The sequence below is a fragment of the Chaetodon auriga genome, chromosome 7 (assembly GCF_051107435.1).
Source record: "Chaetodon auriga isolate fChaAug3 chromosome 7, fChaAug3.hap1, whole genome shotgun sequence".
Lineage (NCBI taxonomy): Eukaryota > Metazoa > Chordata > Actinopteri > Chaetodontiformes > Chaetodontidae > Chaetodon > Chaetodon auriga.
In genome coordinates, this window is record NC_135080.1 from 26602199 (window position 1) to 26616762 (window position 14564).

Genomic DNA, 14564 nt, shown 5'->3' on the forward strand with positions numbered 1-14564 from the left:
ACAGAATAAAAAAACAGCTATGTATATGTGCTGTAGGAGACATACAGGTTGAAGATGAGGAGCACGGTGTGCTTGAGAGTGTGTGTGTGTGTGTGTGTGTGTGTGTGTGTGTGTGTGTGTGTGCGTGCGTGCGTGCGTGCGTGTGTGTGTGCGTGCGTGTGTGTGTGTGTGTGTGTGTTGCAGAGGCGGTGGTTCACGTGGGAGTGGGCGTGTGCACACGCGGAAGTGTGTGTGTGTGTAAAGGTGTGCACTCACCTGTGACACAGATGAGAGAGTCAGGGTTGGGTAGTAGCCGTAATTTTTTTTAACCGCTATCACCTCATTCATTTATCACTTTTTATCTGTTTAATCCGCTGGTTTTCATTTTTTCCATTCATCCATCTTTGCTGCGCTGTGCTCTGTGCTGTTTGTTCATAATAAACGCACCAAAAACATCTTTGAATCTGAGCGTATCTGTCATCACAGCCGCCTAGCGCGTCACAAATCTGCGAACCTGAGGGTGAGTGTGTAGTGATCCTGAAGAATAGTTTGTGTGACCAGGTATTTATCACGTTGTGGGGACAAACATCTGTTTACACAGTCACATTGTGGGGACTCACCTGCCTCATGGGGACAAAATGCAGGTCCCCTTAATGTAAATCATTACATTTTAGGGTGAAGACTGAGGATAGGGTTACGGGTTAGGTAAGCTTAGGTTAGGTATAGGGTTAGGAATAGGCAAATAGTGGTTATGGTTAGTGTCTCCAGGAAAAGAATGTAAGTCTATGTAATGACACCACAAGTGATGAAAAAACAACGTGTGTGTGTGTGTGTGTGTGTGTGTGTGAGAGAGAGAGAGAGAGAGAGAGAGAGAGAGAGTTGTGTGTAGTGGTTTGGCATCGATGGGTGTGTAAGTGCATCTTAGAGTAATGCATGCACTGAGGAGGCTGATGGAGTTAGATGAACTTGAAGATTTTGATCGGGAACCTTCCAAACAAGCTAATCTTAAGGTTAGAAGTGATGTTACATATACAAGCAATGTTCCAAAAAGAGGTTTATAACTATTAAATACAGTCAGCAATACATGTGTGTTCTTTCCAACAAGGAAAGCCAACATTTTGTACATTCTGATACACATTTATTAATCTTGTCAGTAATAGTAAATATAATGTAATGATGTGAACCATTTAATGATCAAGGCGTAAATGATGCTTCATTAAAATGTATAACATTGTCACATTACTGTCAGGATCGTTGAGTTAACTTATTGGTTCTTGACTCAAGAAAGGCCATTTTTATGATTAGAAAGCTTATTATGAGATTTTGTTTTGAAACATGTTATCAGTTCTACAAAAGTATACAAAAGTATTATTCATAATTTACCCAAGGCAAAGGTATGTGGAGAATGATACCTGTTCAATCTGCAAAACCACCTGCAGTATTCCAGAGGATCTGAGAACTCACTGAAAACTATGTAGAATGAAGAAATATTACACACATGTAGGACTTTTAGATTTAGAATTACTTTACATAATTTATACTCCAAACACTGCACTGAAAGTTGCTGAGTCATGGTGTGTCAACCATCCAGTTCAACTGGTCTTTTATGTAATTAGGTGAGAGGCAGTGAAAGAAGGGGAACAGATCTTCACCACAATCCACTCATACTTCATTTGGATATTGGCTATTTGGATTTTACACTTAGTTTAATTTCAGCTCTGTTTGAGTTCCATGCTAAACAGAAAATGTTTTTCACTGAGTAGAGGTTTTCACACTAGATTGAGAACTAGTTGAGCCAAACCATTACCATAGCTTTAATTACACTTGTTAGTCTTGAGCTAAGCTTTTCACAAAACAAGTACAAGGCAACAATCCCGTTGAAGAAAAGACATTAGCTGAGGTTCATGTACAGAGATCACAGTGTGGAATGGTCTGGCCTGCCTGAACAGGAGTCCTACAGAAAAGCATTCTGGTGAGCTGCACAGATAACATGGCAACTTTATCTATGTGCTGGCTTACTGTATCTAAGGTCATGACATGCCAGCTTAGCTTAGTTTAACCATTCATTGTTTACTGTAATACAGTTACAGTTAGCCATTTGGCAGATGCTTTTATCCAATGCAACATACATATGAATTCACACACCGATGGCACAGCACCAGGGACAGTTTTGGGCTTCAGTATCTTGCCAAAGGATACTTCGGCATGTGGACTGCCGAGGCCAGGGATCGAACCACCGACCTCTTGGTGGACGACCGCTCTACCTCCTGAGCCACAGCCATCCACAATAATATTTTCTCTCAAAGATTTGTTGCAGATTTTGTTGCACACCGCAAATGAGAGATAATAGCTATGATTTAGTCACATACGGATGCAACAAGTGTAAAGTCTTCTTCTGTATGTGAACTTAGTGGGACTGATATTCTCCAGTGCCTTAGTTGGCTACATATTCCAATTTCCAAAGTAATGGTGGTCAATGCTGACATTCAGTTGCCTTTTCCAAGGCCTTTACAGGCAGCAAGAATGCATACAAAATCAATGGAAACACTCTGTGACAAACAGAAGCAGACTGATATTTTGTGCCACTGTGTTTAGACACTGCAGATAGATAGTCTTTATTTTCTTCAGGTCTAGGACCACACCAATAAACACAATGAATACAACAGATACGTGTCTTACACTCCTACCACTGAAAGCTGTTGTTCTATTGTTCTGTACAATTTATTTTACCTCAGTCATCTCTGTAAAGTTTTTGACTGTTTGGGCAATTCAGAGTGGATGAATGACTCTTGGAAAACAAGATGAAATGACTTTGTGAATGGAAATCGTTTTCACATGCAAACAGGTTTTGCAGCACCATGGTGTGGCCGTGGCATCACAGTGTGTCTCAAAGCCTTCATAGTACTGTGTCTCAGTGCTAATATTGTTAAACTGTCATTAATAAGTCACATCTTTATTAGCTGCAGCACTCTTTAGAAAGACTAATTTAGCAGGCAATGTGTAAAATGTAATGTCATTACAGTTCCCTCTTTGTTCTTAGAAGGTTTTAAACTACTCTCTACTTACCACCAGAGAGATACGTATGTTTAGTGTGTTACATCGTCATGGGCTCATTAATGTTCTGATGCTGTTGAACCAATAACCTGCTCAGAACCCAAGATCATTTTCATTATTTAGCAGCCCCTAATGACTCCTGCCACGTCCCACTGTCAGTGGACTGTGTATAATGTCTGTTTTGTCCAAGTTCCCATCAAGTCACAACCCATCCATTTCCTGTTTTACCTAGAAAACATGAAAAACAACCAGTACTAATATGCTGCAATAATACTACAGGTCCTGTGTCATGAACCAGCGGAAAGTCAGACCAAACAAGGGACACCACACAGATAATTATGCATTAAATTAAATATCATTTATTTCACCAGGTTTCTGCCTGTCAAAAAAAAGTATTTCCTCACCGTCATCAGCAAGTGCTTGGTCATGGAGCAATTGTCAGGTCTCTGTACATTACAGAGTATGGTCTAGACCTGCTCTACATGGAAAGTCATGAGATTACTTTCATTGTGATTTGGCGATTTAGAGATAAAAGTGATTTATAGATAAAATTGAGATTGAAATTGAAAACCATAATTTTTAGTTGAATGCTTTTCCAGGCCCTGTAAAGAAAATCTCATGCACTAATAGTAACTTGATTATTTATTAATACTTTGCATCAATAAATCAAGATATACAATGCATTAATAAATCTGTGGATTTATCTCATCTTAACAAGCTCCTACAAGCTGTTACATAATTAGTCGTTACCTTATATAGGAGAACAGATATAGCCAATTTAAACTGTAATGTCACAACTATTCTGTTAACTTCAACATAGTCTGTCGACTACACTGGCTCTTCTCTGTATTATATTAGGAAAGTGGCAGTGCTGGGCTTGCCAAACCAAAATGTGTCATGTGTCATTGGTATCTAATATCACAATGACAACCCAATATCAGGATGGAAAGCTTTTTATGCGAGACCACACAGTCTCTCACTGAGCTCCCACAGCTTCTTTGCTGCAGCGTCATCCTTGGCTTTAGCAGAAGGTTCTTTCAAAGCACAGTTGGAGAAGTAACGTCCGCTGAGAGGTTCGAGTCCCTCCTGGAGAGCACAATGCAGAGTGGTCTGGGCTCCCTGGACAGTATTTTTGAAGAAAAAAACAGTCAGGGGCTTCATGACTATTTGCACTAGGGGAGTGTTCCTTCCCAGGTCAGTCTTGATAGCTCCTGCACGAACAGAAAATAGTGATTTTTAGCTGCAATTGTAAAAATAACCTGTTATTATACTGTTATTTTACAGACACACACACATACACACATATAGTCCTATCTGTGGATTGACTGTGTTCAGTCTGGCAACAGTTTTCATCCTCAGCTCAGTGGATGCTGCTGTCATGACTGGTGGTCTGGGGTCAATTCTGTCTCCATGTTGTTCAGTAGTATTCCCACTCTGTTGGTGCCTCTCAATCTCCAGCTGTGCTAGTAGCTTCCCTCTATTGATGTTAGAGCCCTGAGCTACCAGGTGCCTCTTGGTCATTGTGGATGTTGGTCTTCTGCTCATCCATAGTTCCCACGTTGTATGTAACCTCTCTCCTTGGTGTTGCTGTTACAGTAGCATTTCATCAATTCAATATTCTCAGTCCTTCAGGGCCATCATTTTAAAGCGACATCAATTAAATATGATGTGTGGAACCGCTGCATCATCTGTTCATTGTTTTGTTGTAGCCCACCACTGAATTTTCTGTCAGACGAGCATCGTGTTCATGACAACTTATATATTTACCTTAAATTCAATTCATAACATAGCATAATGTGAAAATGCAGCTGTTTGCACTAAAACAAACATCATGCCATGATTATAGCAGTTTAACTGGGTCTAGCCTACATTTAATGACAAATCAATATATTAAGATGAAATGTCATCAAGGAATCTCGTTAAAACAGCTCCTCACAAGGCACTACACAAACAGTGAAGGGCATAAAGTTTGATGCTGCATTGGACCATCTTAAGTAACTAATACAATTTATGAACACTTGTATTGTGGAGTCCTGTTCCCGCCACAGTTTGTATATTCCAGCTGTGTCATGCCATCATGGCTGCTGAAAAGACTTCTACATAGGATACACCTGTGTGTCCTCGCTCATAGTTCCTCTTTCCTTGGTCCTCTCTCATTGAGATGTATTTTAGAAATTGAGACATCCTTTAACATGGCGTGTTAAGCTCAATTTCCAGGTCACAGGAAGGAGGACCAAGGAGAGAGGACAGAAGGAGGCACAAGATATAGAAATGAGAAAAGCCGCAGCTCTTTTCCACTCACTCCTTGCCGGATTGTCCAGTGTTGCTCTGTTATTGTTTCATGCCACTGCATTTGACCAGTCTGCCTGATTATTTGGACTTTTGATTTCTTGCCTGCTCCTTCTTGGATTTATAGATTTATTGCCTGCTTTGAACTGCCTCTCTGATTTTGTTCATTGCCCTTGTCATGGTCCTGTAAAAAAAAAAAAAAAACAACAACATTGAACTGCATGAGCTCTTCCTGTGTCATCTGCATTTGGGTCCTACCCATTGCTCTGCTCACTCCAGCCTTGACATCCAGGAGTCTTTGGTCATGCTAGAGGCCTAACATCAAGGGATCATCAAAGTCATTGGAATGCATTGTCAGGGCACCATGAATGTCTGGTCCAGATTCCGTGGCAATCCTTTCAATATTTATCAAGATATTCCAGTCTAGACCAAAGTGGTGGACTGACCCACCTACACTGCTGCCCCAAGATCCTTGCAAATTGTCCTCAGTTTGCATTGAACTATATTAAACTCCCCATTTTATGGAATCTGTGTTCAGTAATTCCTTGTTTTAAGACTTTATTATCCATTTGCATGAGTTGACATGCTCTGACCACTTACCTGGATGGACACTGTAGCAGGTGACCTTAGTTCCCTTCAGTCTTTTGGCCAGCTCATGGGTGAAGAGGACATTGCACAGCTTGCTATCGCAGTAGACCTGGAAAACCTCCATGAACGAGGTCCCCAATCCCAAAGCCTTTTGTGTGTTCAGGCAATCAAAATCAATTTTTCCATATTGATGTCCCAGAGACGACACATTGACCACCCTGCTTGGTTCACACTCCTTCAGCCGGTCCAGCAACAGGTTGGTTAACAGGAAGTGACCAATGTGGTTGACGCCAAACATCATTCCCAGCCCGTCCTCTGTGCGACCCTGCAGGAAAACACCTGTGATAAAAGCATGGACAAACCTTAATCCTGTTTCCAGACATGGTGATATCAAAACAAGCAAGGCTTGAAACCATCTTACATCTTTGGGAGAGCCGAATGACTCCTTGACACAGACAAGCATACCATAGTTCAACTTCATTACAATACAACCAAGAGCATAACTGCCACAAATAGTGAAACAAGCAAATGAATTAAGAAGTGACATAATTAAAGACTTTTACTATTAACACTATTAACATCCTTTAACAACCACTATTAACATTTAACATGGCTTCATTTCAAACAATGGCACACATTCAAGTAATTCGTAACTCTTGGAACATGGTAACATTGCTGTACAATAAGTTGACAATACATGTCATTAGTTAGTTTTCTAATGAGAATATTAGCAACCGTACTTTGTTATGGCAGTAGGATTTTTATGGCTTTTACTATTTTTTTACAATCTGTACAAATGTACGTACATAGTTGTTTTTCTTTTCTGTGCCCTTTATACTTTTTTACTTTGGACCTCTTTATGCCACTGTGCTTGCTCTTTGTAATACTTGCTGGCTGTAATAACCACATTTCCTCAGTGTCAGATCAATAAATTCTTATCTTATCAAAGTTTGACTGGTCAAAAAACACCAGCGGTAAGATCAGCCAGATCATAAAAAAGCCAATAGTTGAGCCAAATTATCTGAACCACTTTGTCTATGTAGTTCTCCTCCCCTGTCTATTTAAGTGAGTGTGTTTCCCTTTCTGGCATCATCCCTTATGTGTGGCTTTCCTTGTTCCAAGATTCTGGGTCCCTGTGATATTTTTATATTTTTTTTTATTTCTAGTCTTGTCCCGGGTTTCCCCATGTATTTGTGAATTTTCATTTAGTTTGCCTTATTTTGTTAAATAAACCATTTGGACTGTTCCCGCTCATCCTTTTTGTAAAGTCTGCATCATTGGGTTCACTCCTTGCTTTTTGCTCGGCCACAAAATCGTAACAAACAACTGAACAGTTCTGAAATGCACAAGACTTTTTTTTGTTTGTTTGTTTACAATTTCTAGATGTCAAGCACAAATCCCAGAGGGCATTGTGGTGATAAACAGGTTAAAGTAATGTTCAGTTTGGCTAATGGTGGGGAAAAGTTACAGGCAGAGCATGGTGTTATTCCTTGGATCAATGTACCTATTTTAATCAATTCATTTTTGGATTTCAAATGAATTTTAAAACAATTCTACAAACTATGGGGCAACGTTTTGCTCTTGATTGCAACAACGTGATACAATTTGAATTCAAATCTGGCATCATTTGATCAGCTGCAGAGCTGCAGTCCGACACGCTTCTCTGCACTTCAATTAGAGCAGTTACCCACACAAAACCTCACAGACACTGTGTCTTCCTCCTGACCACCGAAACTAATTCAATCAAAAGTAAACAGGAGTTATACATAAAAATGAAAACACTGCAATAGTACAACAAGATAGGAGAATTAAATGTGGACTCCTTAACATGAGATCTGTGTCTTCTAAAGCTGTATTAGTAAATGAGTTAACATCAGATCATTATATTGATTTATTGTGTCTGCCTGAAACCTGGCTGTGTCATGAAGAGTATGTTAGCCTAAACGTAGCTAATTCCCCAAGCCATATTAATACTCACATTCCTTGAGGCAGTGGCTGAGGAGGTGAAGTTCCAGCTATTTTTGACTCAACCCTATTAATCAACTCTAAACCTAAACTTAATTATAATTAATTTGAAAGCCTTGTTCTTAGTCTTTCACATCAAACTTGGAAAACAGTGCAGACACTTTTATTTTTTGTAGTGTACCGCTCTCCTGGTTTTTATTCCAAATGTATGAGTTCTGAGCTTCTATCAGGTTTAGTCCTTAAAACAGATAAAGTAAGTATTGTAGGTGATTTTAATGTTCATGTTGATAATGACAGCCTTTGTACTGCGTTTATCTCATTATTGGACTCAGTTGACTTCTGTCAGAGTGTACATGAACCTACTCACTGTTATGGTTAAAACACTCTCGACCTTGTTCTGACATATAGCCAATTGAAAACTGAACACTTAGCAGTCTCTTCACAGAATCCTCTTTTATTGGACGATCATTTAATAACTTCTGTATTCCTATTACCAGACTACCTGCCCTTTGCCAAAAATTCCTACACCAGATTCCTATCTGATAGTGCTGTAGCTAAATTTAAGGGAATGATCTCATAATTCGATGCCATGCAGAGACAGCACTGGTTACAAATGACCTTCTTATTGCATCACACAAATGACTTGTCTCTGTAATAGTCTTATTAGATCTTGGTGCTCCATGGTGTAATGTGCTGCTTGAACACAAACCAGGGATATTAGTCCCTGGTTTGTGTCCAAGCAGCAAGCTTGCTGAAACTCTAGCATGCCCACTGTGTCCGGCGAGAGGTTCTTTGGAGCACATCCTGTGCTGCTGCCCCAAAGCCCTGGGAGAGGGGAGGTACACATGGTGCCACAACCAGGTACTGAATACAGTGGCAGACTCCATTTGCTCCATGAATCCAGCAGAGCAAATATCAGCTCCCAGCAGGGAACATCACCTTCGTCAAAGCAGGGAAGAAAGCTCAGGGCTTAAAACCTCTGCCCGTGATTGGCAGCTGTGAGTGGACCTGGGAAGACAGCTGAAGTTTCCCTAGCACATTGCAATGACATCTCTAAGGCCAGACTTGATCCTAATATCTCATCAAAGCAAGTGGTGGTCATGGAACTTACAGTCCACTGGGAAGACCGAACAGAGGAGCTTGTGGAAACCTGCAGAGGGAATGGAACCTGTGAATCCATCAAGGTTGGCTGCAAGAGATTCCCAGGGCAGTCTCTGCTGTGACCACTCAGGCTTCTGGGCATCAGAAGATTGCAGGAGAGAAAAGCCACCAAAAACATCTGCAAAGCTGCAGAGAAAGCTTCTAGGTGGCTGTGGATTAAGAGAGGGCATCCATGGTGTAGTGTGCTGCTTGGACACAAACCAGGGACTGATCATCCTGGGTTGGGTCGCCCCGGTGAGGGTGTCTGATGATCAAAGACCCAAAATGCCTGATGGCCCCAGGTTCATCACTGACAATGTGTCCAAGCCGCATCATCTCCACATAGATGGTTTTTTCCATGGTTTTACAAAACAGCTGCTGCGGCAGAAGCGGAGTGGATGAAGCTACGACAAAGCAAAGAGGAGATATAGACTGTGGCTGATCCAGGGACAGATCCTGGCAGAGGTGGAGGAGGAACACCACAGCAGAACGGTGTCTATGCGAGAGCAAGCAGCTTGGACAAAGACCCACCAAGACTCAACTTTCTGATCCAATCAGTGTGCAATGTCCTCCCAAGCCCATCCAACCTGCATAGATGGGGTCTTGCCGAAACTCCAGCATGCCCACTATGTCCGGCAAGAGGTTCCTTGGAGCACATTCTGTGTATCCTAGTAATAGTAACCTATTAACAAGGGCTGCCAGTTTTTAATCAAATGAGTCTCATAAGACTGCATTAATTTATATAATTATTTCGAGAAATGTTTTTGAATAATCAGGTGTTTTCCCTCTGGCAGCACCAATGATGCTGATAACATGTCACCAGTCCCTGTTTGTTTGGGCACATTTGTTCCGAATTTGAATCTGAATTTTTACAAAAAATGAAAGTATGTATTTGTGTACAATGCTGAACTATTAAATGTGCGTACATATAAGTGTATATATATACATAGATGCAATATTATTGAAAGGAAATGGGAATGGATGGAAGGAAGGTCTGCCTTTGACTTCGTCTGATCCTCTGTTCTCTGGCAAACAACTCTGCTTTCAGTATGGGCTTTCTGGTCCTGTGCAGATATACAAAATCAAGCTACAATGAACAGTCTAACCTGCATTGTTGATGAGGATGTCCAGTCTGGGCTCCGATTTCAAGAATGTTTCAGCAAAGCTGCGAACAGACTTGAGGCTCCCCAGATTCAACTGCATGAACACCACCTGATTACTGCCACTCTCCTGTGGGACATATTTCAACTGAATCAGTGGTATAATATTAAATGAAGTAGCACTGTGGACTTGTTTTTTTTTTTTTTTTTTTTTTATTAATGTCTGTGTGCCAAAATGAATGTCAAAGATATTTCCAAAAATGCAACAGTGCAAAAATGTTTTGCAACAGTGTGGTTTATTAGTGTGGACCCACACACACTGACACAGAAATCAGCTACCATCTACCTCTACATTATTGAATGGAAACTGACAAATATGGCCAGTATGAACTTTATACAGACAATAAAATCCTCACACAATCTTTATAAGCAACTACAAGCTTCTACATGGCATGAAGTAACCGCAGGCTCATCAGTAAGGCATTTAGGACAGAGAACCTTCTCTTGCTTGGGAAATGTGAATAAATCAGTTAATCTTCATAGATGCAACAGAGCATGATTTCTACTCACTCTCATGACTTCCTTAAGAGCAGCCTCTCCTCTCTGCTTACTACGACAGGCCAGAATCACTCTGGCTCCTCTTTTAGCCACATCTATGGCTGTAGTCTTTCCAATGCCTGTGTTGCTACCTGGGGATAAAAAGCAAGAAACATGGGTGATGTTTTATTTGCAAGTCCAACATACTGGATGCATTTAATAATAAAAACAGCTACTCAGCTTTTAACCTACACGGATACTGGATTTGGATCTGTATCAGATAGACATAGTGAAAGTGAACTGTCGGATCAGTTGTATAACTGAGGTGAGGGAAAGTATTCAACCTTTAATAGGTACATGTAACATAATGAAATCAGCTACCATCTACCTTGATTTAATATATATTTTAAAAAAAAAATTAAGTATCATGTCACGTTTTCTAGCTTGTACTTTTGTCATTCATGGTTTTGCAGAATTTTGTCAGGAATAGTGAAGACTTCTTTACTCCCTGACCTGATACCGTACTCCAACCCAAACTACTATTTTTGCACATTATTTTTGTGCTTTCAAATCTGATATTTTCTTAAAGCTTTGTTGACATGTAGAAATGCAGCAGTGGTTTAGTCACAGACTTACTGCATCTGTAGTTGGTTGGTAAGCTAGAAATATGCTGTATGAGCTATTTCTGAACTCAGAATTTGTTGTGATGTAGTGCATGCATCCAGTGAATATGACATAGTCAGTGGACGTGACTTTCTGCCACCCTGATGTCACACAGCAGTCTACAAAACACTGTTACTTTGGTACTTAATGTAGAATGTTGCACAACAGATATATTTCTATATAGATTCTGAAAACAGAAACCTGACTTACCGGTCACAATCACAGTTTTCCCATGCAGCGTTGCTTTGCTTGTGCACCGCCTTCCCTTCACAAAAACATGATGGAAAACGTAAGCAACTCCAAAAACAACACCAACAGTCAGCAGAAGAGTAATCATTGTTCAAGCCTCAGCTGCTCAGAGGCAACAGTGAGGAAGTCAGGGCAAGTCTGTGCATTTAAACCCACACAGACAAACAAACACCCAGTTCCCGCCTGGGCGTGACAGTGTTTGCTCTGGTGAAAGGTTAAAGCAGAATGGAAGGACTGGAATTCATAAAAGACCATGTGACTGACCACCCATAGCAAAATCCAGTTAAATCAAAATAACAGCTTGCATAAGACTTCCCCTCTCCAATAGTATCATCCAATAGGAAAACAGCACCACCTGCAGTTGCAAATGTACATTTGAAGACCTGCAGATGCAGACTAAAGCTGAGATGTCTGCTGCTTCTTAGCTTAATCGCATATGAATTATGGGACTACGTGACTGGTGGGGGGCATACATAAATGAATGCCAATGTTGTCCACTGGATGTGTAAATAGTACTATAATCAGAAATAGTAATAATGATCTGCTGCCCTGAAGTGGCAAAAAATAAATAAATAAATAAATGAAATCAATGAACGCAGATTTCTTTCTTTACACTCACATTAATTAAATGAGAAATGATGAAAAAGTTTTACTTTGGTAGATGTTTGATGTGGGCAATATTTGTTTATTCCCAGAAGATTTCCTTCCTTAAAAAATACCCAAATGTCTACTAGCTTTGGTGGTGCTGATGGACTCTACGTGACACAAATAGAACATTTTGGAAAGACATCTCAGGTTCACTATACACTCTCAACAAGTCATGCAGTAATTATCTTACAGGAAGTAAATTGCTAATGAAAGCTGCTTTAATGATCAGGGCCACTAGAAACTAGCATGTCAAATCAAAGAGTCAGTTAGGGCAGCCACCAACCCAGCCACCAGGTCGCAGCCTGGCACCCGGTCACAAGGTATTTTCTACCATATGCATGTACGTATGTCTGTATGTATGTCCATGTTAAACCAGTCAGAAAGGTTGGGGACCCACGAATTAGGGGAAGAAGAGCATAAGGCCCAATCTCAGTGTCCCCCCTTAGGCCTGAAGCCCTGAGCCCTGACTTAGTTGAAGTCATGTAAGTGCTTGAGTGTGAGAGGCTGCAACGGCCTAAAATGGAGTAAATAGGACTGGGACAGCACTTTGCGATGCAGTCCATGGAGCCTCTGCATCAACCCAGTTGTAATCAAAAATAAAACACACAGAAACCATGACTCAGCATGTGAAATCTTTTTTTTTTCTTTTTTGTAAAATGTACTAGCCTCTCAACATCAAAAAACTTTTTAGTTTAATGACTGTATTTGTCAATGTGCCCTGCATCTGTTATTCCTCACTGAGCGCTCTCATCCACTGCAGCAGCGATACTTACTGAGGCGTCTCCCCCAAACTATTGTTCCTTCTAGCATCATTTTTACGCTGGTGATGCTGAGCTATATGTACCTGTATAGCCAAACGACCTTTCCCAGTTCTTAAATTTAGAGAACTGGGTGGATACAAATTTCTGCTGACAAATGTTGATCACAGTTACGAGTTGTTAGACCAGCCAAATATGAGCATTTGTCTGACAACTTAACATTGATGGCTGAACCAGTTCTGAAAGCTTGACCATGAAAACCTTGGAGTGATTTTAGTTTCTTGTCTGACATTCCAGTCTCATATTACAGCTATTACCAAGACAGCACTTTTCCTCTCAGTAATATTGCTAAAATGTGACCTATTTTATTTGATGTTGAAACCATAATCCATGAATTTTGTATCATCCAAACTTGATTATAGTCATGCTCTTCTCTCTGGTCTAGTAGACGTCTTAAGCTAGTTCAGAATGGTGCTGGTTGTATTCATGTTGAATCAGTCATATCACAAACCTTTTCATGTTGTACAGTATTTTGACAACTTCTCATCATACATTACCAAAATGTGATTAGCTCCCTGAAGGGCTCTCATTTGGGCGCTGAGATAAAAGTCTGCAGTTACAAACTTTTATGCATTCTGACTTATTCTAAAATTGTAAGAATATCAATATCGTACTGAGGGCTTCTATATGCTCACTCCCATGTCAAAAAGCATTTCCACTTGTCTGCAATTATTTTGTCCCATGTGAAGTTTTCGCCTGATCTTCTCTCTTCGTATCACCTGACCTTTAATCATTAAGAAATTCAGTTATAACCCTTACTAGTACTATGACATGAGGTAGAATGTGAAAAATCAAAGTACAAAGTCCCAAATAGACCCACAAAAACCTGAAAGTAACACAACACAAATCCATCGTTTGTTCTTAGAAAATCTTTCTGTATTTACAGGTTTGAACAGACAAGCAGGTACAGACAAAGAGTGCTTATATACAGAGCAGCACAAGATGTTAAAATGAGTGCTAAAACAATACCGTATTTACAGATGGACTAAAGCGGAAAGTACAGACTAAGAACAAGTTTTATCACAAAACTTCTGGAGCTCTACACAGTATCACAAATTCCATGAACTGTACAGTTAAAATCCAAAAAATGGTAAATCTACATGAAATCCAATGTTTCTCCAATTGAGAGGCACTGAATTATATTTTTACATTATATATACATAGTGTATAAGCATGTATGTTTTCATACATATATAGCTACCTGCCAAATGGGCTGACTGACAAAATAATTACTAATTACAAAATTAGTTACACCATACATGACCAATATACTGGCAAAAGAAAAAGTGAGCATAGGTAAATAATGTTTGCTCAAAGTCCTAATGGTCTGAAGTGAACAGAAGGTTAATGTCAGTCATTCAAAAACAGAGGAGATTGTCAATAATACTTCAAGTTCATGCAAAGATTTAAACCATTAAAAATGAAAAAATAAACTTTTCCCTGCTGACCAACCAGCTGTGCAGCTTTCCCTTCATTGTGACTCGGAAGGTGCAAAACAAAACAAGGGAGGGCGGGACTTAATGTGTGGGTTATG

The 14564-nt window shown here is 40.1% G+C and overlaps 1 protein-coding gene across 1 annotated transcript; it reads right to left on the reverse strand.

Annotated features, from left to right (window-relative positions):
- Positions 1-1771: 1771 nt before the first annotated feature.
- On the reverse strand, positions 1772-11753 carry LOC143322980 (dehydrogenase/reductase SDR family member 13-like). Its single transcript, XM_076734473.1, has 5 exons — positions 11526-11753; positions 10686-10804; positions 10122-10245; positions 5923-6249; positions 1772-4244 (listed from the first exon to the last, which is right to left on the reverse strand). The coding sequence occupies exons 1-5, from the start codon at positions 11650-11652 to the stop codon at positions 3988-3990; spliced, it is 954 nt and encodes a 317-aa protein (XP_076590588.1). The 5' UTR covers positions 11653-11753; the 3' UTR covers positions 1772-3987.
- Positions 11754-14564: the final 2811 nt, after the last annotated feature.

Excerpts from the sequence above, each read along its gene's own strand:
- LOC143322980 (XM_076734473.1), bottom strand. The coding sequence starts at position 11,652 with ATGATTACTCTTCTGCTGACTGTTGGTGTTGTTTTTGGAGTTGCTTAC. Across the intron at positions 10,805-11,525 it reads GAAAACTGTGATTGTGACCG|GTAGCAACACAGGCATTGGA; the intron begins GTAAGTCAGGTT and ends TTTTATCCCCAG. Across the intron at positions 4,245-5,922 it reads CTGCTACAGTGTCCATCCAG|GAGCTATCAAGACTGACCTG; the intron begins GTAAGTGGTCAG and ends CTGTTCGTGCAG.